We start from the raw sequence: 24,505 nt of genomic DNA, 5'->3' as shown, positions 1-24,505 counted from the left end.
GTGAGACGACGGGTCTCCCTGTATGCTAAGGACTAAAATGTCTATTCATCTGTAGTTCTGCCACAGTTTAATTGGTTTCATTTTCCTGGTAGAGTTACCAGTGTGTGTGAGTCTTGTTTTTTCTTCCATAGAAAAGTTGCCTATGAAAGTTTTGAAAAAGGAAAGGTAGGCTGGATTTCAGATATTTTACCATTTTTCCTTAGACTGAGGATTGGGTGGTACTGGAAAATCAGTATGTTTTGACTGATGATTGAGCTCTTTTCTATACCATATGACACTGGCCACTATATTGTTTAATCCTAAAAATGGTTGTAAGGAAACAAGGCCTCTTACTCAGTAAGCAACTAGGTAAAGACATCCAATTTTTAGTAGATAGTAGAGTTAGGAGCTGAATAATGGTCTATGCAGTGCTAAAATTCATAAAATGCAGAACTGAATTTATATAATTTATGCTATGTATATTCCCTCCAGCAAATGAGGACCAAGGCATATGACCTACAGAGTTCATCCAGTCATGCAGCTCCTATCTTATGCTAGAATGCTTTGAGATACGTTCTCAGAAGGAGTGGGTGGGAAATAGGGGGGTTATACTCCATCCAGATACCTTTGTAAGCCCCAGAGCAACTCTTTTTCTATACATAGTTCAATGAATTGTAGCAGTAATTTAACTATTTTCTGTGGCTGTTTTTATGATACAATGTCACAGTTAAATAGTTGTGACAGAGACCATCTGTCCAGCAAATCTAAAATATTTGCTATCTTTTCCCTTTACAAACAATGGTTTTTTTTTTTTTTTTTTTGTAGACTATGCCAGTTGCGATGGCTTTATTAAGAGATGTTCATAACCTTTGTCCAAAAGAAGTCTTAACATTTATTTTAGACTTAATCAAGTACAATGACAACAGAAAAAATAAGGTAAGGTAGTTTTCTTTAGTAATATTATAAAAGTACCCAGTGATTTTTTTTTTTAAAGAAATATTTAGTCTGTAAAATCATTGTTGAGTTCATGATCCTTGAAATTTCTAAAAAGAGGCATGCAAACATGATTTATTAATATAACCAAAGGATGAAAACCAAGATTAACTGGTTTTTAAGTGTTCCTGAAGCATCTTGTAGTGTGGAGGTAGTAGTCCATCAAATTTTGAGGAACCAGGTAAAACTTGGTTTGGTGAAGTCTGACAGCACAATTTTATCTTTATTCCTCTTTTCTTTTACCAAATGATACCCAAAAACCAGTTCCTACTTGGGATTAACTTGTTCGTTGATGACTTTGACCTTTTTCTTTCTTTCTTTCTTTCTTTCTTTCTTTCTTTCTTTCTTTCTTTCTTTCTTTCTTTCTTTCTTTCTTTCTTTCTTTCTTTCTTTTTTTTACCATTTTGTGTTTTTATTCATTTATTTGGCAAATAGCTGATGTATGCCATGCATCAAAAGTTATTTCACTTTATCAGTCTAATAATCAGAAAATATTTTCAAGACTATATGCTATGCTGAGCAGTGTATCATGCTAACTAAAAAGAAGAGATGGTTGATGTCTTCAGGAAATTCATTTATTCATTAAACATTTATTGAACGAGTACTGTATATTACAGTCTAATTCTGGCCCCTCAAGGACAAGAGCAGATAGGGGAATGAGACAAGTAAACAGTTGACATTCAAACATGATAACTGCTACAGTGTAGGTATACACAGTTTTCTAGGGGAACTCAGAGGAAATGGTGCCTATCTCAAGGATGTAGGGACAGAGACTCAGGGAAGTTTTGTATAGAAATGGTGGACCTGAAACTGAGTCATAAAGATGAATAGGATTTTCCCAGTGTATAAATAGGACCAGTCTAAGAAGGTCATTCCAAACAGAAGGAATGGCACATACTAAGATAGATGTAACTGACAGGGTAAGTCAAATTCATGAAAAATTTAATAAAATATTACAACAGTTTTTTTTAAAAAGTCACAGGCTTGTTTATTAAAACATGATGATTTGTGATGAAAATCAAGAAGATAAATTTTGCCGCATCATTTTAAGTAACATTCAAATGATTTAAGCTTAATAAAAGACTCCTTAAAAAATTAGTGCTTTACTCCAGGCTCAGTAGCTAATCTGGAAGCCCTCCACAGAGTTGCAGATTGGGTAGCAGCTTTTCCTCCCCACTGCAGACCTCTGCAGAGCCACTGGGTCTTGCTGCATCCATACAGGCTTGCTCCAGGATCAGCAGTTGATCCATAGGTCCTCTACAGAGCGGTCAGGCCTACTATTCCAGTATAACTGCTCCCTGACTGACAGTGGATGGAGCAGTGGCTTTGATCATCCATAGCAGGCCTCTGAAGAGCTTATGGGCCCATGGCCACAACAGCCCTGCCCAGCGTCACTCACCCCAACAGGAGATTACCAAGTGCCCCTCCATCTAGGCCACAAAGACAACTCCAAGATTGAATACATTTGAAGAAGTCACATGAACACTGCATTACTATGCTTCCCAGAACCAAAACTAAAATGGCCATCCTGAACTGTCAGTATAGAAAATTTCTATAGGAAAGAGTTTCTTTTCAAAAACTACTCCAAAAATTTAGAAGTGACTGTCCCACCAGATGCCCAGACATCAACACAGAAATACAAGAAGCATGAAAACATAAGAAAACATGTCACCCCCAAAGGAAGACAATAATTCTCCAGTACCAGACCCCAAACAACAGGAAACCTGTGAAATACCTGAAAAATAATTCCAAGCAGTAATCTTAAGGAAACCCAACATGATGCAAGAAAATATAGGCAGAAATCACAGTGAAGTCAGAAAAATATTCCATGTCATGAACAAGAAATTTAACAAAGAGATAGATATCATAAAAAAGAACTAAGCAGTAATCCTGGAACTGAAGAATTCATTCAGTGAAATAAAAAATACGACCAAGAGCTTAAGCAACACGTTAGAACAAGTGGAAGAAAGAATTTCTGAACTTGAAGACAGGCTTTTTGAATTAACCCAGTTGGACAAGAAGAAAAAAAAAAAGAATTTTAGAAAATGAAGAAAGCCTATGAGATCTATCTGACAACCTTAAGAGTATAAACATTCGTATCATGGATGTTCCAGAAGGGGAAGAGAAAGGTAAAGGCATCAAAAACCTATTTAACGAAAAAATAACTGAAAACTTCTCAAGTTATTGGGAGAGATACAGTCTCACAGACCAAAGAAGCTCAAAGATCCCCAAACTGAATCAACCCAAAAAAGTCCTCTACAAGACATAAGTCAAAGACAGAGTGAATTCCAAAAACAGCAAGAGGGAAGAATCAAGTCACCTATAAAGGAATTCTCATCAGGCTAACAGCAGAAATCTCAACAAAAACCTTACAGGCCAGGAGAGAGTGGGATGGTATATTCAAAGTGCTAAAAGAAAAACAACTGCCAACCAAGAATAGTACACCCAGTAAAGGTATCCTTCAGAAATGAAGGAGTAGTGTCTTTCACAGACAAACAAAAACTGCAGGAATTCACCACCACAAGACTGGCACTTCAACAAATTTTCAAGGGAGTCCTACCTGTGGAATCAAAAGATTAATGACTACCATCATGAATACATGAGAAAGAATAAAACCCTCAAGTAGAGCAGATACAGAAATGAGAAAGACTGTATCTTATCCCTACAAAAAACACCAAACAGCAAAGGCAATAAAGAAAGAAAGGAACAAAAGAAATCTAGAACAACCATAAAACATTAATAAAATGGTGGGAGTAAGGCAGTACCTTTCAATAACAACCCTTAATGTAAATGGATTAATTCCCCACTTAAAAGACACAGACTGGCTGAATGGACTAAAAAACTAGACCCAACTGCATGCTGCCTGCAAGAAACTCACTTCACCAGTAAACACACAGAGACTAATAGCAAAGGGATGGGAAAAGATAATCCACACCAGTGGAAACCAAAAATAAGGAGTAGCTGTACTTATATTGGATAAAATAAACTTTAAGCCAAAAAGTATAAAAAGAGACAAAGAAGGGCCTTATATATTGATAAAGGTATCAGGTGAGCAAGAGGATATAACAGTCATAAATATATATGCACCCAACAATGGAGCACCCAGATATATAAAGCAAATGTCATTTGATCTAAAGGGAGAGATAGACCCCAATATGATAATAGTTGGAGACTTCAACACTCCTTTCTCAGCACTGGACAGATCATCTAGACAAAAATTTAGCAGAGAAACATTGGATTTAAACTACTTTAGGCCAAATGGACTTGAGAGACATTTGTAGAACATTTTTTTGTATAACTGCAGAATGTACATTGCTCTCATTAACACATGGGTCATTCTCCAGGATAGACCGCATGTTAAGCCACAAATCATGTCTCAGCAAATTTAAAAAGACTGAAATCATATTAAGTGTCTTTTAAAAACCACAATGGGATATAACTGGAAATCAGTGACAAGTGATAACCAAATCAATAACACTTTGGAAACTGTACAAATACATGGAAATTAAATGACATGCTCCTGAAAAACCAATGGGTTAAAGAAGAAATAAGCAGCAAATCAAAAAATTTCTTGAAACAAATGAAAATAGAAGTACATCAAACCAAAATATATAGAATACTGCAAAAGCAGTAATAAGAGGGAAGTTTATTGCAATAAGTGCTTAATCAAAAAAGTTGAAAGATCTCAAATAAACAACCTAATGTTACACTTCAAGGAACTAGAAAATTAAGAATAACCCAGCCCCCAAATTAGTTGATGGAAAGGATTAATAAAGATTAGAGCAGAACTAAGAGCAGTAGAAACAAAAACAAACAAAAAAATGATACAAAAGATTGCTGAAACAAAGTTGATTTTTTGAGAATAAACAATTGACCATTAGCTAGACTAACCAAGAAAAGGAGAAGACCCAATAACAAAAATCAGAAATGAAAAAGGAGACATTACTGTTGATTTCACACAAATACAAAGAATCTTTAGAGACTGTTATGAACAATTATATATCAACAAATTAGAAAATCTAGAGGAAATGGATAAATCCTGGATACATGCTACCTACCAAGACTGAACCAAGAAGAAATAAAAAGCCTGAACAGTAATTAGCAACAAAATTGAATCAGTAATCAGCATTCTTCCAAAAAAAGAAAAGCCTAAGACTGGATGGCTTCACTGCTAAATCCTACCAAACTTTTAAAAAAGATTTAATACCAGTCTTTCTCAAACTATTCCAAAAGATTGACACAGAGGCCATTCTCCCAAATTCATGCTATGAGGCCAGCATCACCCTGATACCAAAACCAGACAAAGACACAACAAAACCTAAAATGTACAGGCCAACATCCTTGATGAACTTAGATGCAAAATTCTCAACAAAGTACTAGCAAACAGAATCCAGTAACACATCAAAAAGATTATACACCATGATCAAGTGGGATTTATTTCAGGAATGCAAGGATGGTTCAGCTTATACAAATCAATATATGTTATACACACCAACAAAATTAAGGACAAAAACTGTATGATCATCTCAATAGATTCAGAAAAAGCTTTTGAAATTCAGTATCCATTTATGATAGAAAAAAGCTTTTGAAATTCAACATCCCTTCATGATAAAATCTCTCAATAGGTGTAGAAGGAAGTTATCTCAACACAATAAAGCCATATATGACAAACCCGCAGCTAACACTGTCCCAAATGGGGAAACTTTGAAACCTTTTCCTCTAAGAATAAGAAAAAGATGAGGATGCTCACTCTCACCACTCCTATTTAACATAGTACTGGAAGTTCTAGCCAGAGCAGTTAGGCAAGAGAAAGGAATAAAGGGCATCCAAGTTGGAAAAGAGGAAGTTAAGTTGTCCCTGTTTGCAGATGACATGATCGTATATAGACAAAACCTAAGACTCCACCAGATGAATTCAGTAAAGTTGCAGGTTACAAAATTAATATTCAGAAATCAGTAGCATTTCTATACACTGACAACAAACTAGCAGAAAAAGAAATGAAGAAAACATGTCCATTTATAATAGCTGCCAAAAATAAAAAAATACCTAGGACTAAATTTAATCAATGATGTGAAAGATCTTCACAATGAGAGAACTACAAAACATTGCTGAAAGAAATTAAAGAGGACACAAAAAAATGGAAAGACATTTCATGCTCATGGATTGATAGAATTAATGTTGTGAAGATGATGTACAACCCAAAGTGATCTAAAGATTCAGTGCAATCCCTATCAAAATACCAATGACATTCTTCACAGAAATAGAAACAAAAAAAGTCCTAACATTCATATGGAATCACAAAAGGTTTTGAGTAGCCAAAGCTATCCTGAGCAAAAAGAGTAAAGTGGGAGGCATTAAACTACCTGACTTCAAAATATACTACAAAGCTATAGTAACCAAAACAGCATGATGCTGGCATAAAAACAGATACATTGACCAATGGAACAGAATAGAGAACCCAGAGATAAATCCACATTCTTAACAGTCAACTGATCTTTGACAAGGGTGCCATAAACATACACTGGGGAAAGGACAGCCTCTTCAGCAATGGTGGGAAAACTGGATATCCATGTGTAGAAGAATGAAGCTAGACCCCTGTCTCTCACTATATACCATAATGAACTCAAAATGGATTAAAGACTTTCTAAGAACTGAAACTAAAAAACTTCGTGATGAAAACACAGAAGAAATGCTCCAAGACATAGGACTGGGCAAAGATTTTTATGAATAAGACCTCAAAAGCACAAATAAGACAACAAAAGCAAAAATAAACAAATGGTATGTTATCAAACTAAAAAGCTTCTGTACAGCAAAGGAAACAAACAGCAAAGAGACAACCTGCAGAATGGGAGAATTTATTTTCAATCTCTTTCATATTGCACCTTCTTTTCTATTTCAGCTGTCCTAAGGCTAGGTCTTTATTTTTTCCTCTACTATTAAAATAAAGATTAAGCAAATTACTTAATCTCAGTGTGTCAGTTTCTTAATGTATTAAACACAAGAGTGTTAATAAATAGTACATCTTCCTCATAAGGTTTTTGTGGGGATTATACAAGGTAACATATATAAAGTACTGAGAAGAATGCCTAGAATTACCTATTTTCTATTGTCAGCATCTGCAAGATCATAATTATTCCTAACTTAATTTCCTAATGTCTTTCTTCTTATAGTTTTTAATAGTAAAACTGAAATGATCTTCATAATGGAGCTCACCTCATTTTCTTCCCTCTTTAAAAATCTTCAAAGATTCTCCAGCGCTTGTAGATTAAATTAATTTTTGTGTGGTATTCAAAGCCCGTCACAGTTTGGTCTCAACCTATCCCTCCAACTTTATATCCCTCTACCCTGAAGCTGCATCAGTAACTTTTCTCTTCCTTTAACACATGATGTATTTTCATTACTTCTTGTACTTTTATTAATGTATCTTTAAACCAAGGGATGCCTTTTTCTTTTCTCTATGCATTAAAAATACTCCTTGTTTTTCCAACATCAATATATCTTTCTGATGGGATACATTATTCTTTTCTTTTACTCCTGGAACAATTTGATTACCTCTATTCTTACTCTTACTTTTTTCTATTTTGCTTGCCAATATAAATAGTTCTTCAAGAACTCATCTCTGTATCTCCAGAACCATTTAACAAATAGTGGATGCCTATATAGTCATTTAATTGCATCTACGTGTCTCAGTCACTTTCTGAACCGTTATCTGAATTAGGAAATACTTAGCTTATCTCCTTTAGTCAGAAAGCCACAGAATTTATTACATTCAGGTAACTAGTTACTGATTTGAAGGTAGAGTAATAGCAAAAATAAAATGATGGAGAGAAATTAGACTTAAACTTCTTCTTAATCACCGGATATTTTATTTTCTTTGACAACTGATTTACTTGGCCTGGTTAGTGCCTTATTGACCTAAAAGACATACTTTTGAATAAAGTATTAATTGAAAACATTTTTCAAAGATTCTTCGTAGTGTAATGGTTTGTTTTGGCCTTAATTTAAGGTAATTCTTTCTTCCTTTACACATGAATTTCTTTTATTTGAAGAAATTAGAATTTATGATGGTGCCTAATCAGATTATATTCAAATACAATAGGAATATATTTTATACTTGTACAATATTTATGTCAGTTCCTTTGTTTTGGGGAGTGTTTATCTAATTTAACACCTTTATAGTACTTTCTGCTTTGCACAGTGATTTCACTTACTTTAATTCCCTTGAAACTTACCTATTTCTGTGGTTGAAGATGTTTGTCATCTCTTGTTGGACAAGTGAAAGTAAGACATAGATTGAGAGTCTAAAATTACACAGAAAGTATAATCTGGGAATTGTGATGTGAGCTTGTGCCACCCACTTGTGTGGTGACCTTTTTTTGTGTGCCATGCTGCTTTATGCCATGTCATTTTGCCTGTCATCATTTATAATTTCATGAGGCACACACTGATAGATTATAGTTTCAGAACACTAGTGTATATTTTAGTCCTTGAGGATACTAAGAAGAGCATAAATTCGCAAATAACAGTAACAATAAAAATAGCTAATTTCTTGTGTGTTCCATGGCCTGTGCTAAAACATAGATAATCTGATATGATCCACATCAGACCTCTGAAATAGATACTATTATAATCCCAATTTCTATGTGATGAGATTGAGGTTTATAAAGATTAAGAGAGTTATCCAAAGTCACATAGTATGGGAGGGCCAGAAGTCAAACCTAGATGTGTCTGTTATCAAAACTTATTCTCTTAAAAATTTTGGTTAGGAGAAAGAAGTTGTATTATCATTTAAAGACTCACAGGTTAATGAATTTTAACTAGCAAAAAAGATGTGATTGGGTAGGTGCCTAAGAATATTTTATCAGATGGATTATCAGTTGTTTATTTTTAAGTAGCTCACTTCCAATCACAGATAACTAGTCTTTGAAGAGACAAAAAGATTCACACATAGATGCAGAGTTTTTTAAGTACATGAGGAGAACTTTCTCAGATTTTCTACAATAAAATTAAGTTAGGAATATAAAAAGCTAAGTCCCCAAAAGAAGTTAGGACTTAGGGAGAATATTTTTGACATCTCATTAATTGGGCAGGAGTATGAAGTTCAATATTGTGTGTGAGTTAGTTTTCAAGAAGATTAAAACTTAATTCTGGGGCCGGCCCGGTGGCGCACTGCTACAGTGCGCCGCTTGGGAGCGCGGTGGCGCTCCCGCCGAGGGTTCAGATCCCACATACAGACTGGTTCCCGCTCACTGGCTGAGTGAGGTGCGGGCGCAACACCGAGGGTTGCAATCCCGTTGCCGGTCCTGGTCCGGTACGGGTGCGACACTGAGGGTTGCGATCCGTTGCCGGACACGAAAAAAGACAAAAAGGAAAAAAAAAAAAACTTAATTCCTTTTAAACCTAGTTTTTAGCTATTTTATATGAAAATATTTTATACATAACAAAAATTTCTAGTAAATAATATACATGCATATGAAGTTTCTCTACCTTCTTAAACAAGGTATGCAGAACATGGGATGAATTCTTACTGATACCAAGTGATCATTGTTACAAAAATCAGTCATTCTTTGCTGCAGTACATTGATACTGTTTTTTTGTAGAAATTTTTGCTGTGCTAAATGGCCCTCCTTGGCTGTGTTCCATAAATTACTTCTTCACTTTATCTCTTATAACCAAGGGGTGATCAGATAATCTAGCTTGTTCAATTACCACTATAGTTTTTGTGAGAATTGGATGTGGTCTGAGGGTTAGTATTAAATCTTTTGGTTTCCCTACTTCACTGAAATGTACTTTTCATTTTTCATTTCTGAGTTCAGTCTCTGATCTGAATGCTTAGGTCTGAAAAAATGGGCTCGTGTTTTGTTGGTAAAGTAGTTATTAGAGAAAACAATGAAATTGTAAAAGTATTAAAAGAAAACCTGTAAATATAATTTGAATAATCTTTGAATGGTGTGAAACAAAACTCAGAAATCATGGAAGAAAATGTTGATAAGTGCAACTACATTAAAATAAAATTAGAATGATTTAAAAAAAACATGATCATTCTCTGTTGCTCTGGAGGGAAGAACTAGGCCTAGTGAAACTGAAGTTGTAGAGATTAATTTTTAGGTCATTAGAATGGTCTGAAAACAAAACTTGATCCATAGTGAGCACTTTTGGCATAGTTTTTCTTTGAGTTTGTGTTCTTGTTGTGAAGTGCTTCCCCCCCGCCCCGTATCTGAACATAGAAAAGTTTAGGGACTCTGCATTATATGTGTCAGTGTGAGGTTCTGCCTCTGTAGTGGAAGTCAAAAGAAGGCAGGTATTTCTCTTTCAGTCCCCTGGAAGTTTGTGTTGCCACAGAACACTACCAACACTTCAGATAGAATTAATTTAATTGCTCCATGTTCATATTCCCAGGTTAGAGCATCTGATTTGCTTCTGATTTAAATCAAGTCATACCCCAATAAATTATTTCTCTGGGAATTGACTGGGATATGGATATAGTTTTTGTTTTGTTTTGTTTGGTTTGCTTTGCTTTGGTTTGTTTTTTTTTTTTTTTTTTTTTTTTTTTTTTTTGTAGTTTTCTTCTCTATTTTCTCTGTTTCTCTGGCTAGAGCTCCTATTATTTTTATGTCTCCTATACCAGCCCTCCCGTGTTCTTATGGTTTCTCTTCTATTTTCTGTCTCTGTCTTTTTGCTCAAAATTTTGGGAGATTTCTTAAATTTTATAATCCAATTTAATTTTGATTCTTATTTCTCTATTTGTTTTTATTTTTATTTCTTTTAAAAAATTTTTTGTTTCTTTTTAAAATGTTTTGCTATTGGAAGGCATATCATTGGTTATTTCTCAGACAACATTAATGATACTTTTTGAATTTTTTTGTACATTACTGGTTTTCTTTTTCTTGCTTTCTTTATTTCTTCCAAGTTGCTTATTTTTAATGCTCTGATCTCTATTTTTAATGTTGATACTTTCCTCAAATATCTAGTGATCTTTGGTTGTATGTTTATATATTAAACTAGAGCATTAAATAGCTGATTTTAAGTTCTGTATTACAGCAGGACTTGTAGACTGTGGTCTCCTTTTAGAGGAATCTGGCTAGGTTACTATAAGAGTACCTTACACATAGTGAATATTTTAATTCAGTAAACTAATGTATCACTGACTAGGGAATCTCTTTCACTGTTTTCCAAAGTGTAACTCTATGCAAAGGGCAGAGTTGAATATTTACCAGAGAACTGCTTATGTTTTCAGATAAATTGTTTTTAAGTTATACATATTTTATTAATTTTTGATCAGAAGATTGAAATTTATCTTCTTTTAATTATTCTCTGTCTTAGTTTTCAGATAACTATTATCGTGCAGAAATGATTGATGCCCTGGCCAACTCTGTTACACCTGCAGTCAGTGTGAATAATGAAGTTAGAACTTTGGATAACTTAAATCCTGATGTACGACTCATTCTTGAAGAAATCACCAGGTTTTTGAATATGGAAAAACTTCTTCCAAGTTATAGACATACCATTACTGTCAGGTTTGATTAAATTCTTTACTTTTTAAAAAAAGTTATTTGTTTTTCTAACTTTAAAAGAAGTTTATTCCATTATAGAAAATTGGGAAATACAGTAAAATAAAAGGAGAAATTAAAATTCTCTGTGATTCTACTATCTACAGATGCATTGTTAATACACTTGTCCCTCGGTATCCATGGATGCTCATGTCCCTTATATAAAATCGCGTGGTATTTGCGTAAAACCTATGCACATTCTCCTGTGTACTTCTCTAGGTTACTTATAATACCCAGTACAATGTAAATGCTATATAAATAGTTGTTATACTGTGTTGGTTAGGGATAATGGGAAGAAAAAACAGTCTGTACATGTTTAGTACAGATGCAACCATCCAATGTTTTGTTTTTGAATATTTGTGTTTTTCATATACCTTTGGTTGAATCCATGGGTGTGGGACCCAGGGATATGGGAGAGCCAACTGTATTTTGAAAATGTCCTTCTAAAGTTTTTCCCTCTGTAGCTATATAAATCTTTAATTACTTTAGATTATATTGTATATATAGTTTTTCTTTTTTTTTTTTTGTCTTTTTTTGTCTTTTTTCCGTGTCCGGCAACGGATCGCAACCCTCAGTGTTGCCCCCGTACCGGACCGGGGACCGGCAACGGGATCGCAAGCCTCGGTGTTGCTCCCGCGCCTCGCTCAGCCAGTGAGCGGGAACCGGTCTGTATATGGGATCCGAACCCTCGGACGGGAGCGCCACCGCGCTTCCCAAGCGGCGCACTATCCAGTTGGCCACCGGGCCGGCCCTATATATAGTTTTTCTATTGTTTATATTATAAACACTTTCTCATGTCAAGAGAAATCTTCATAAGCATTATTTTTGATGTTTCCATTGTATGTAGCATAAACATCCCTCTATTGTTAGCCTTCTAAGATGACTTTAGTTCCACAGTTTGAGTATCCCTATTCCAAAACTCCAAAATCCAAAATGCTCCAAAATCTGAAACTTTTCAAGTGCTGACATGACGCTTAAAGGAAATGCTCATTGGAGCATTTTGGATTTTCGGTTTTCCGATTAGGGATGCTTAACCCGGTATGTATTCCAAAATTTAAAAAAAATTGAAATCCAAAACACGTCTGGTCTCAAGCATTTTGGATAAAGGATACTCAACTTCTTTGTATATGGCTACCATAAAGTTTTGCTTATTTCTTTAGAAGTTTCTAAAAGTTGATTACCTATCTACACATGAGTTTTAACCTTCTATATATATAGTGAATAAACAAACTATATTACCAAGAAAATACTTTTTAAAAATTATGTTTTATTTTGAGTGCTTTTTTCTGAAGAGTATTCCCGTTATAAATATACTGATGCTTAAAACTTTGAGTTTCCAAACAAATTTTGAAATTTGCTTTCTTTTAGTAGGTTTTAGACATTATATTAATTTTGAGTTTTTGTCATCATTGCAAAAATTTAATATTACAAAACTGAAGGTTAATTTAAAATCACATCAGTTTTCTCATTTATTGCCACGAATGAATCTATAATACCTTGGAAACAAATTTGATTCATACATACCTCAGTGAAAGTAGTTAACCTAAATACTTTTTTTTTCCCTAGTTGTTTGAGAGCCATACGGGTACTTCAGAAGAATGGACATGTGCCAAGCGATCCGGCTCTTTTTAAATCTTATGCTGAATATGGCCACTTTGTAGACATTAGGATAGCAGCTTTGGAAGCAGTTGTTGATTATACTAAAGGTAATGCCTTAAGAATGATGCTCATATCATTTTCGGAAGAAATACTTACTTATCAAAGTTAATCTTAGGTATTGGGGTTTTCACAGTATGTACAATACAGATATTTTAATTTTAAATTCTTGACTCATTGATTTAGAAATAAATTTTGGGAAATGTAGAATGCATATAAATAAATAAATGAGAGAAAAAAATAAAATTATAGATATCTTTGGCTTTTCTGAGAAGTCATTATATCATTCTATATGGCTTTAATTGCATGTTATTTTAAGAAATAGGATATTTTGGGGAAATTTCTAAGAAGGATTAAGAAAACACCTTATCCCTATGTAAAAATTTGTTTCTGTGAAAATAGAGCAAGAGACATAAAAAGGAACTTCAGTAGGAGGATTAGACAAGTCTTCATGAAGTTGGAAAAAACATAAGTAAGGCCAAAAATTGAATAAGATAATACATATTCAGAACATTTTCAGAAATTCAGAGGAGAAAGATAAAGAAATGAAAATGTGAAAAAAAAAAAAAAAAGAGAGAGTCATCAAGAATAGAGCAGGTAGAAGAAAAGCAGTAATCTAAAAAATAATACAGTACTCTGAAGGGGTGTAAATGAAACTGACCTAAGCTAGATTCAGGTGAAATTTTAATTTTTAAGGTTGAAGAGAATCATGTAAGTTCCTATGAATATTGGAACCAGGTTATTGTACAAGGTAATAGAATAGTGTGGCTCCTGAGTTCTTCAGAATATGTAGAGTCAAAAGACAGAACTAATGGCTATGTCATTTTTAGGGAAATTTATGATCTAAGATTCTGTACCTTGCCAAGTTGTTACTAATATAGACTTTGAGAATTAGAAGTACATCTCCTATGTAACATCCTTAAAAGCAAAACTCCGAAAGATAATTTTCAGCTGATCTGCATGTCGATTGAAATAACTCAAGATTGGTGAAAGTATGGAATGAAAGAACTAGTGATGAGTAATTAAGCCTGTAAATTAAAGAGTTAAGGTTAAATATTTGTTAAACTGATTATAAAATTTAATACACATTTCAAAAATAATTCTTTAAAAATAATTTTGCAAGTTAAAGGAATATGTAAACATAATCTGTATCTAAAATCTAGATTATAGCACTAAAATATGGGAAAAGTAAAGAATTTTAAAGTATGCTATACTTCTCATCTGACTGTGGGAAGAGAGGAAGGGGTGAGGGAAATTCTTCAGTAGATACTAGATCATTTTTAAATGTTAACTAGAGGAAAGTATACTGAAATCTTTGCAATTTTAAATGTTAGCTAAAGCAAAGTGTCCTCAAATCTTTGCAATTTTTAAAATAAATTACAATAGAAATACTTGTTACCTCAGAAAGTAGAGAAAAGGATAATAACAATATAATGTATATATGATATATGTTAGCCTAGGTTCAGAAAGGACTGCCATTTGTTTTTTCATATTGAAGATTAAAATAAAATATCCTTTTTAAAATAAATGATGGTGAAAATAGTGATTTTTTGTTGTTAAATGAATTTCTTGGCAAGAAAATGTAATCCCAAATCAGTCTCCATTTCTGTTTTGACGTTTTACCAGTACGTGAAATCTAGAAGTCTTAAGATCCACCAAATATTCCCAACCTCCTTTTTTGAAAGATATATGAATGATGTTTAATGTCTCATAAATATGAAGAAAATTTTATGAATTAGAACTACCTAAAATGAAATAGAATGTTAACTGATGGTTTCCAAAAGAATGCTAAACTAATTAGTATAATTTAATTGACTGATATTTAAATGTGAATCATGAATCCAGACTTCATTGTTAAATCGTAAATTTAAATATTGGTGCTCAAATTAGAAAATGAAAGAAATGAAAAATATTGGAATACTGAAAACAAAACCTTTCAAATCATAAAAGCAGAACTTGTTGAAAAGGTGAATGGAAATAGCTAATGAATCATTTTATGTCAATTATGTTCATAGCACTTTGTTTGTAATTGCCTTTTACATTATGCTGAAAAGTTAAGACTGCTATTTAGTCTTAAATGGAAGAAACCATGTGGGAAAAACAGTTGACCGTTCTGTATAATATAGTTGATATACCATTGGTTATCAAACCTCTCTGTAAGTATCTAGAAACACTATTTATTTAAACAAATTTTGTCCAGTTAGAGTTAATCATCTCTGCTTCAGGGTTCTTAATAAATTATAATTTGCTTTATATTGTGTCTGCCATTGGTTTCATTTCAGCTTTAGTAAAAAAAATATGCACTTGGTGCTATTTTATGTCTTGGCTACATATAGCATGATACTTATAAAAGTTACAATGGGACCCACTGCATAAAAAATGTAAGAAAATGTGTTTGCCTATAGCCTTCAACTCTGATTGGAAATTCAGCTAAGGCAGAGCCCCATGTATGAAGTGTAAACATCCTGCTTGTCACTTGTTTTTTAGTTTGTTATAATTAACAACAAATTTATTTACTTATTTTTATTTTCAGTGGACAGGAGTTATGAAGAACTGCAGTGGCTGCTTAATATGATTCAAAATGACCCTGTACCCTATGTAAGGTTAGTTTATGTGCTATAGTATTTTAGTTTTGTAAGTCCTGAAGTGAATTGAATAATTTCAGAAGATAATATGTGGAACAGAAGTTTATGATTTTTGAAAATATGGAAATATGTTTTGAATTTATTTATGTCTTTTTTTAAATTGATTTGCCTTTGGAAAGACATTTTCAAAATATATTGTTAATGAAGTTTATTCCCTGTAATTTTAAGTATCATTTCTATTGTAACTTAAAGAAAAGCTTATTAACAATTTGTAATGAACATGGAGGATCCCTTATACATCTCATCTATAAAACCACTGTATTGACTGATTTCACCATTTTAAAAGTTATTAAGAGCAATAGTTTGGGGCATCCCATTTGTTCTTTTCTATCTCATATAAACTGTCAATTTTTATTAGACTTTGGATTTTTAGGAAAAAGTAATATTATTAAAAATAAGGGGAAATAAAAGAAAATTCAAATTCTGACATAGTAACCATTTTTTAAAATCCCATTTTAGTTATTTTCTTCATTTCTGCTGCTTTCTTTTACAAAGTAGGATGTTTATAGTGCTTTCAAATAGGATTAAATATGACCATTTCTGTGTCTTTCTATCTTTGTATATATTAGGCACTCAAAGTTTTGTTCATTTGTTTTAATGTTATGACTTCATAAAATAGAATTTTAAAGCTGAAAAATAACTTATAGCTGTTCCAACTAGAAGTAAGAACATAGACCCAGAGATCTTAGTTGTGTTGCTCAGATGTACACATTCATTGGCAGATAGTTTTCTTCTAAAATGACATAAAATAAACTCTGGCTTCTAACCTCACTGAAATGCATCTGGGCATGAGAAATCTACATGAGAGATTTTAACACCTTACAGGAGGATTCGTCTTTGACCAATAGTAGATTTTTAGGATGGTTATAACAGTGAGTTCTTGGTTAAGTCACCTTATATATCGGTGTTTTAAATGCTAGTTATTATATAAATCTTTGTACGAAGTTTTGCTGTTAATATTTCATAGTTCTTGATTTATGATCTAAGTTATACCTTAAATAATATGTCCTGCGATTGATGTATTGAGTAAGGTAAAGTGGACATGGAGAAAAACAAATCTCATAATCAGCTATTTTAAAGTATACATTCGTATAAGAGAAGATGGACAGGAGTCTAGCCTTACCTCATCTCTTATCTAACAGAGCTCTTGCCTTTGAAAGTTTATAAGAAGATCCTACTGATACCAAGTAGGAGTATAAAGTATAAATACAGCATAAATAAAGCTTATCACATATTCATTTGTTTTCAATTTACATTAATAGAACATTAACATGCATATTTCTTAGATCTTGTTTCAAAGACCATATATTTTAGGTCTGTGTTTTGAAGACCATTTTTAGCAGATTGTCATTATTTTTGTATTATTTGAGGCTACTACAGTTGACCCTTGAACAACATGGGAGTTAGAGGCACAGCCTCTCTTATAGTCGAAAATCCCTGTAAACTTTTGACTCTTCCCAAACTTAACTATGAATAGTTGCCCTTCGGACGCCTTACCAATAAAGTAAATGGTCCATTTATACATGTTTTGTATGTTATATGTATTATATACAGTATTCTTACCATAAAGTAAGCTAGAGAAAAGAAAGTGCTGTTAAGAGCATTAAAAAATCTGCAAGTAAGTGTACCAGTGCATTTCAAACCTGTATTGTTCAAGGGTCAATTTTATATTTATAAATTGTATACTATATAATCTAAATTGTTTTTAAAAACTGTTGTGGAACTGTTAATGTTCATTCAAATTTCAACAGCACTGTTATTTACAATCTGAACTGAAAATTTATTTAACGATATATTTTGTGATTATACTTACCATGTTTTTTTCTTAATTGATGTGATTCACTTATGTCACAATTAGGGATCTTCTTGGGCTTTACCTAATATCATCTAGCACATAGTTTTTACAAATAGTTACAAAAATTGAACATGTTTTAAAAAATCTTTGATGACAGTGAATGGTCACAGGATAGAAGTGTTACCACACAGCAATTATTTTATGTGTGTATTGTTTGGTGTCTTGGGACATCTGGCCTATATTTGTGTTTGTCTGTTTTTTATACTTTGAATAGGAACTTTTTCTTTTTCTCTTCATCTCTGTCATTACTTTTTTAAAAACTCATTAAGTAACCATCATATAGAATTGCTATATTTGTTAATTGGATAAAATTCTTAATCTTAAGATAGGTAAAAGTTTATATTTCTATTAAAGTCAGTGGCATTCTCCAGTCCTGCCCCTAACACAAGCATTTTATTTTTTTATCCCTTGGTTGATTTTAAAACTCCTTATGGTAAAATTGCCTTTGATTAGAATTAAAATTTTAAAATATATAATCTTTCATTTCTCTTTTTATTGTTATGTATATCGGCATTACTGGTTTCAGTAGAGTTAGATAAAGTTCTGAAAGATTTTGGAGTGAAACTTAAAGTCAGAAGGAAAGAAAAGTAATTAATTACTGTTTTTCACTTTAGACCCATCACATCTACAGGGTTGCCTACTTGTCTCCCTAGACTAGGTTAGGTCCCTTAATCATAGTCTGCCATAAAAATCCTATAGCTCTTCTTGTACCTAAGTATATAATTCCTATACATAAATATTGATTTTATAGTTTGATTATTTGACTATTTTTGTCCCCCCCCACTGGAATGTATAGCTTCAAAAAGACAGGAATCTTGTCTCCTTTTGCCACTGTATGTTTAGCACATAGTATGATACCTTGCACATAGTTGGTTAAATACATGTTAAACAAATGGTTGGACATATTTTAGACAGGAATCTTGTCTCCTTTTGCCACTGTATGTTTAGCACATAGTATGATACCTTGCACACAGTTGGTTAAATACATGTTAAACAAATGGTTGGACATATTTTTTTTTCTTCTAATTATATGTATATTTAACTTAATTCATGGGTTAAAAGTGATTTTATTTCTACTGTGACAATTGTATATAGAGAAAACATTTTAAGATATATAATTGTTTTTAAATGTTTAGGTAAGTTTCCATCTTTTATGTTAGTTTGATGTCTCAAATGTAGTGATGGGGTGTCCACTTTCCTTGCATAGTCTTCTCTCAATAGAGGATTTTTAGATTACAAATCTGTTCTTTCTTAAGATATTTTAAGAAGTAAGTAAAAGTATTTTGGTTAGCTGTATATTCACCTGATAAATTACTAACATTTTTTTTCATGAAGTGTGCTGTTGATTTTACATGTCTTAAGGTAAAAATAATTTAGACGAATAGTTTTAAATTAACTCTAGGTGCATTGTTTTTGAACTAAAATAGAATTCACAATTTCAGAATCACAAAGTTTTCCTTTTAATGGGAATGACTTTTTAAAATACTCATCCAAATTTTGGAAAAATACATAATCACCTTAAGAAAAAAGCTGTAAAATAGAATATAGTTATTATAACCAGAAGCAACAATTTTTTTTTTTTTTTTTTTTTTCTCTTTTTGTCTTTTTTCGTGTCCGGCAACGGATCGCAACCCTCAGTGTTGCGCCTGTACCGGACCGGGACCGGCAACGGGATCGCAAACCTCAGTGCTGCGCCCGCACCTCGCTCAGCCAGTGAGCGGAAACCGGTCTGTATGTGGGATCCGAACCCTCGGCGGGAGCACCGCTGCGCTCCCAAGCGGCGCACTGTAGCAGTGTGCCACCGGGCTGGCCCCTAGAAGCAACAATTCTTAATATTTGAGGTTTTTGCTTTCCAGTTGTTTCTGTGCATGTGAATACTTTTTACATTGATAGGAAGAGCCAGTGGTTATATTAGCTTTAGATCGGGTAGGATTACTTTAAGGATGCCATGGTATTATCCTCCCATTTTGAAGTCAAGCATGTGCATGATCAGAATGTATTAGCTCCTGAAGGAATACAGTTAAATCCAGTTTTTTTTTCCCCTGAAAGAGTTTTGAATGGTTTTTTTTTTGGTTTATTTTCACTCTGTTTCTTACAGATAGTCATCAGCAATGGGATTGGACTAGTCCACCAAAAAAATTCTCAATTTTTCAGGGAAATAATATGATTTTGCTGCTGTGAATATGCCACAAACTTGTGACTTTCTAGAGAGTTGCTTCAGATCTGTTCCATATGTCTGAAGGATATTCTTATTGTGAATTTTGATATTTGATCTCTGAAAAATTAAGCATAGGATCCTCATTGTCTTCTCTTATCACTTTTGAGTATTATTTTGACTCTTTAATTATTTATATATATTTCTTTATAAAAGCTTTTCTTCTGTACTTAAACTTTAAACTCAAAGATATCCCCAGAGGTCTCTTTGCAATTCATGGTCATGGCTGTAAAGAGTTTGCAATGATCTGACTAAATACCATATGGTTTTATCAGTTGTGCCCTACTCGGCATTTAGATTAATTTGAAAAGCAGCCAGACTGAAACTTCTTTTTCTTCTTAGTGCAAATTTAAGTACAACGACATTAAGAGCCTCTAAAGAACAAACTTACCCACTTTTTAAAAGATGTTATTTACCTGTAATACTGATCTGAAGGACAGCAGTTATATTTATCTATAAAGATGAAAATATAGATATGGAATATCCATAAATATTTGTACCCCTTTCATATTACCTATCTGTAAGTTTCATTTATAACCACATTTCACTTTTTGTTCTCATAACCTTTCAGTAGTCCTGTTTCATATCCTCTTAAATTTCAAAGCACAAAAGAATGTTAACTGAATCCACATCTTTCAGTTTTACAGACATGAATTAGCAGTCAAAAGGGGTTAAATGACTTAAACTATGATTTAGCAGTTCCACTTTCCTCCCATCTCCTTCTCAATTACAAATCCAATTTGATATTCTACCACCAACAATTAAATGTAAAAATTTCTCTGATTTACCTTCTTTAAAGTTTTGCTAACCTCTGTAAGAATTACAACTCAGTTTCTTTTTTCTTCATTTACATCCAAGCATTCTAATTACTCTTTGGTCTTGAATTTCTCAGACTTGCTCCTAGACCTGGCTTTTATCCCTTAACTAAATGCTAGACTACTGCTGTAGCTTTTTTACTTCTTCTTTCCTTTCTCTATCCTCTTTTTATGGTGTCTTCTACTTATAGCACTGGATGTTTTCTTTTTCAAAAATTTTTTTTCATCACATTGTCCTGTTTTTCAGAAGACTCCTTAATGTGTTCAGGTAGGCTCTCACATTAGGTAAAAACTCCCAATAGAGGAATTTAACAGTTACATTTTATGGAGTTTTCTTAATTGACTCTTCTCAACCTCAGCTTATTTTGAGGAAACCTTTTTGCAATCTCCATGTTTAAAATGCTTCTGTATATTTCCATGCTTTACAAAGATACTACAGTAATGAACTGTATTATCTCAAATGTAGACTTCTTGGCCTATGTGTAATTTTTTTTTTTTGCCCCATTTTAAGGTTTTTATACTTATTGATCAGTATTTTTTGTATTTATTTTAAAAGAGATTGGGATGTTCATTTTAGAAAGTGGGATGGAAAAGATTGGTTAGGATTAGGTAGAGTCAGGTGCACAGTAAGGTGATTCTAGAAAGAGCAAATCCACCAGAAAAGCCAAGTAGTAAATATTTAGGATGTAACATAATGTCTTTTGAAATGAAACTAAACTGAACACAAAGCTAGACCTAGGAGGGAAAATGGGAAGAAGGGAAGAAGGAGCTATAGATAATTTAAAAATATTTTATGGTGTCTCTTACTCATAGCATGTCAGCAAATGGTCAGCAAAAAATTACTTTTTTTTTAATCTTTCAGGCATAAGATTCTAAACATGTTGACTAAGAACCCACCATTTACTAAGAACATGGAGTCTCCCTTATGCAATGAAGCTCTGGTTGATCAACTTTGGAAACTTATGAATTCTGGTGAGAGCGTAATGATTTTTAAAAAAATGTTTATTATTTTTATTTATACAACAGTTTTTCAGTTCAGTAGCATTTAAGAACTGAAGTCCTTGTCTTTTTTTTTTTTTTTTTTAAAGTAGGATATCGCACCATCACAGTGGGGGATGTGATAACATTTGTTAAGGATATACTCACTCACTTTGCTCCACAGGGTAGTTGAGGGAACAAAAATATTAATTTATGTGAAAGTGTCTCTGATGATCAAAGAGCTGTAAACATGAACCTGTAAAGTATTATTATTATTATTTTTATTTCAAAAGGTTACAAAGGGTGGCCTTTCCCAGAGGTAACCAATTTCTTGTGTGTCCTTCTAGGGGTAGTCAGTGCATATAGAATAACATAGAGCCTATATGTTATAGGAGTACATATTGTTATTGTTCTGCACCTTGGAGATCCTGGTATCTCATCGTAGTTTTAATTCACATTATTTGAGTGAGGTTAAGAGGCAGGATAACAGTGCTTAGGAGCCACTAGTTCAGGAACCAGTTTGCTGAGGGTTGAATCTTAGCTCATTTATTTACTCACTGTGTGACTAGTCGAAACTTTTCTCATTTATAAAATCCTGGTGATAGTGATACCTACTTCTGCACACTGAGAATTAAATGAGTTAGTATTTGTAACACAGTGTCTGGCTCATATTAAATACTCAAAAATATTGTTATAATAGCGTAGTGATGATATTATCATTATGCTGTTCATATATTTGAGCTATTTGTATTTCCTTTTTTGTAAGTCATTCATATTCTTTGCTGCTTTTATTTAATTGGATTATTGGCTTTTCCTATTGACTTGTAAATGTTATATATATTTAAAGAAAATTGGCCTTATATCTCCGATGGATTGGAATTATAATACTAGTTTTGGTTTAAAAATTCAATCAAAAGTAAGACGGAAATGTGTTTTGCTTAAAGATAAACAGAATTGTTGCAGATAGATGGGGAAGAGCAGTGTGTATTCATTCTAATATTTAAAAGTCTTGAGTGTCACTTTATCTTCTCACTAGAATACTGGAAAATAACTTGTCTCATTAGTGGCTATTTCATCAAATCACAATTAATACCAAATTCTAATTCTTTTATTTTATTATTTAGTTTACTAATATTGATATATTAAATGGTGGTATAACTTTTGGCTTTCAGTTTCATGATAATAGTGCAATATTCCCAAGTAAAGGCACCATAGTACATATTTTGGTGAAATATAATAAAATTAAAAATAGTATGGCCCTTGTCCTCAGGGTCTTTAGAAAACAACATGTAAACCAATTTATACTAAGATATTGCTAAATTATTTTTTCTAATCCCTAGAAGAGTGATTGCTGTTACTTGTATAATGTTTTATATTTTGTTACCTCTGGTTATCTTAAAAGATGTTATTATTCCTGTTATTTAGACTTACAGGATTAGCATATAAGTTCAGAAACTTGTAAAGGATCATTCAACAGTTAATATGCGGCACAAATTGTAGTATGTTGAGTATATTCTTAACAAGCATGCATGATTCCTTGACCATGGTAGGTTAGAAATCTGAGGAAACCAAACCATAATGAAATACAAGGAATTCTCATATTACCTTTTAGGGAAGATTTTTTTGGACAAAACAAAAGTGTGTTTAAGATTAATGAGACAATTTCTGAAAAACTTCTGAAGCCCTTTGGAAGGTTGCAGTTATACGAATTTGAGCTCTGATTGATATTCAGTATTTAATTTTGATAGTGTGCAATAAAATATAGTTGCTGCTTTGGTTTAGAAAGTAGTGAGTGTTACCTGTAAAGATAGACTAGGATCCAAATGTGAAGGGCCTCAGGAGTTTGTGTTTTATGCTGTGGGCAATGAGGAGCAAGTGGTGTTAGGACTTGGCTGACTTCTGTTAGCTGTATGTGATAGCTTTTTTTCCATACTGAAAAATGATTTTCCTTTCTTAAAGAAAAATCTTTTCAAATTACAGGACATATGCGATTCTACCTTTTTATGTTATTTTATTTTTAAATTTTATTTATATTTAATTTTTTTTACTGGCTGATACAGGATCAAATCCTGGATGTTGGTATTGATAATTCTCCCTTTTTTAGCTTTAAGTAAGATACTGAATTATCGGTCAATGTGATAATTTTATTTTTTCATTTAAAAAAATTTTTTAAAGATAACTTATTATACATATTTGTGGGGTACAAAGTTGATTTTCAGTAGTTGTGTACAATGTGTGATGTTAGCTTATTAATCATTACAATACATAATCATTCTGTGTGTTTGTTAACCAGTTTCTCCTTAGCCCCCCATCTCCTCCTCCCGTCCCCTTTTCCACCTCTAGGAACCACAATTCTTTTCTCTCCTTCTAAAAGTTCAGTGTATTATTATTGTGATTGTTGTTTCTTTCTTTCTCTCTCCCTGTCACTCTGTTTATTTATGGATTCAGTTCCCACATATGAGCAAGAACATGTGGTATTTCTCTTTTTGCACCTGGGTTGTTTCACTCAGCATAATTTAAAATACATTTCAAAAATAAAACCCTAAGAACCGGAGATTTTTATTGGTACTTTATATTTTATTTAAGACATATGTATTTTCTCTGTTCTTTCCTGGTTAAGAATGGTTTTTTATTTCTGAAGATACAGTCCTTCAGTAAGAAGATGGTATCTTTGACTGTATAGCATTAAAAAGGAAATATTAGTTGTTGACTCCCAAGTTGTTCTTCAGGGTTTGGCACGTAACTATAAGAATGACATGAAAACATTTATGTAATTGTTCGGGACATTGAAGGTTAACTGTTTATTTACATTATAATTT

The 24,505-nt window shown here is 32.8% G+C and overlaps 1 protein-coding gene across 1 annotated transcript in view; it reads left to right on the top strand.

The window, feature by feature from the left end:
* Window positions 1-21,688, top strand: part of LOC103606040 (transcription initiation factor TFIID subunit 2) — a gene marked incomplete at its 3' end in the record, with an annotated part of 83,717 nt that extends 62,029 nt beyond the window's left edge. Inside the window, exons 18-22 of the mRNA XM_008590638.1 lie at window positions 805-915; window positions 11,296-11,489; window positions 13,089-13,228; window positions 15,712-15,781; window positions 21,571-21,688. Coding sequence (XP_008588860.1) covers window positions 805-915; window positions 11,296-11,489; window positions 13,089-13,228; window positions 15,712-15,781; window positions 21,571-21,688 — 633 coding nt within the window. The remainder of the gene's footprint in view (window positions 1-804; window positions 916-11,295; window positions 11,490-13,088; window positions 13,229-15,711; window positions 15,782-21,570) is intronic.
* Window positions 21,689-24,505: the final 2,817 nt, after the last annotated feature.

The sequence above is a fragment of the Galeopterus variegatus genome, unplaced genomic scaffold (assembly GCF_000696425.1).
Source record: "Galeopterus variegatus unplaced genomic scaffold, G_variegatus-3.0.2 Scaffold6237, whole genome shotgun sequence".
Lineage (NCBI taxonomy): Eukaryota > Metazoa > Chordata > Mammalia > Dermoptera > Cynocephalidae > Galeopterus > Galeopterus variegatus.
Note: the sequence above shows the minus strand (reverse complement) of the source record. Positions and strands in the feature narration are given on the sequence as shown.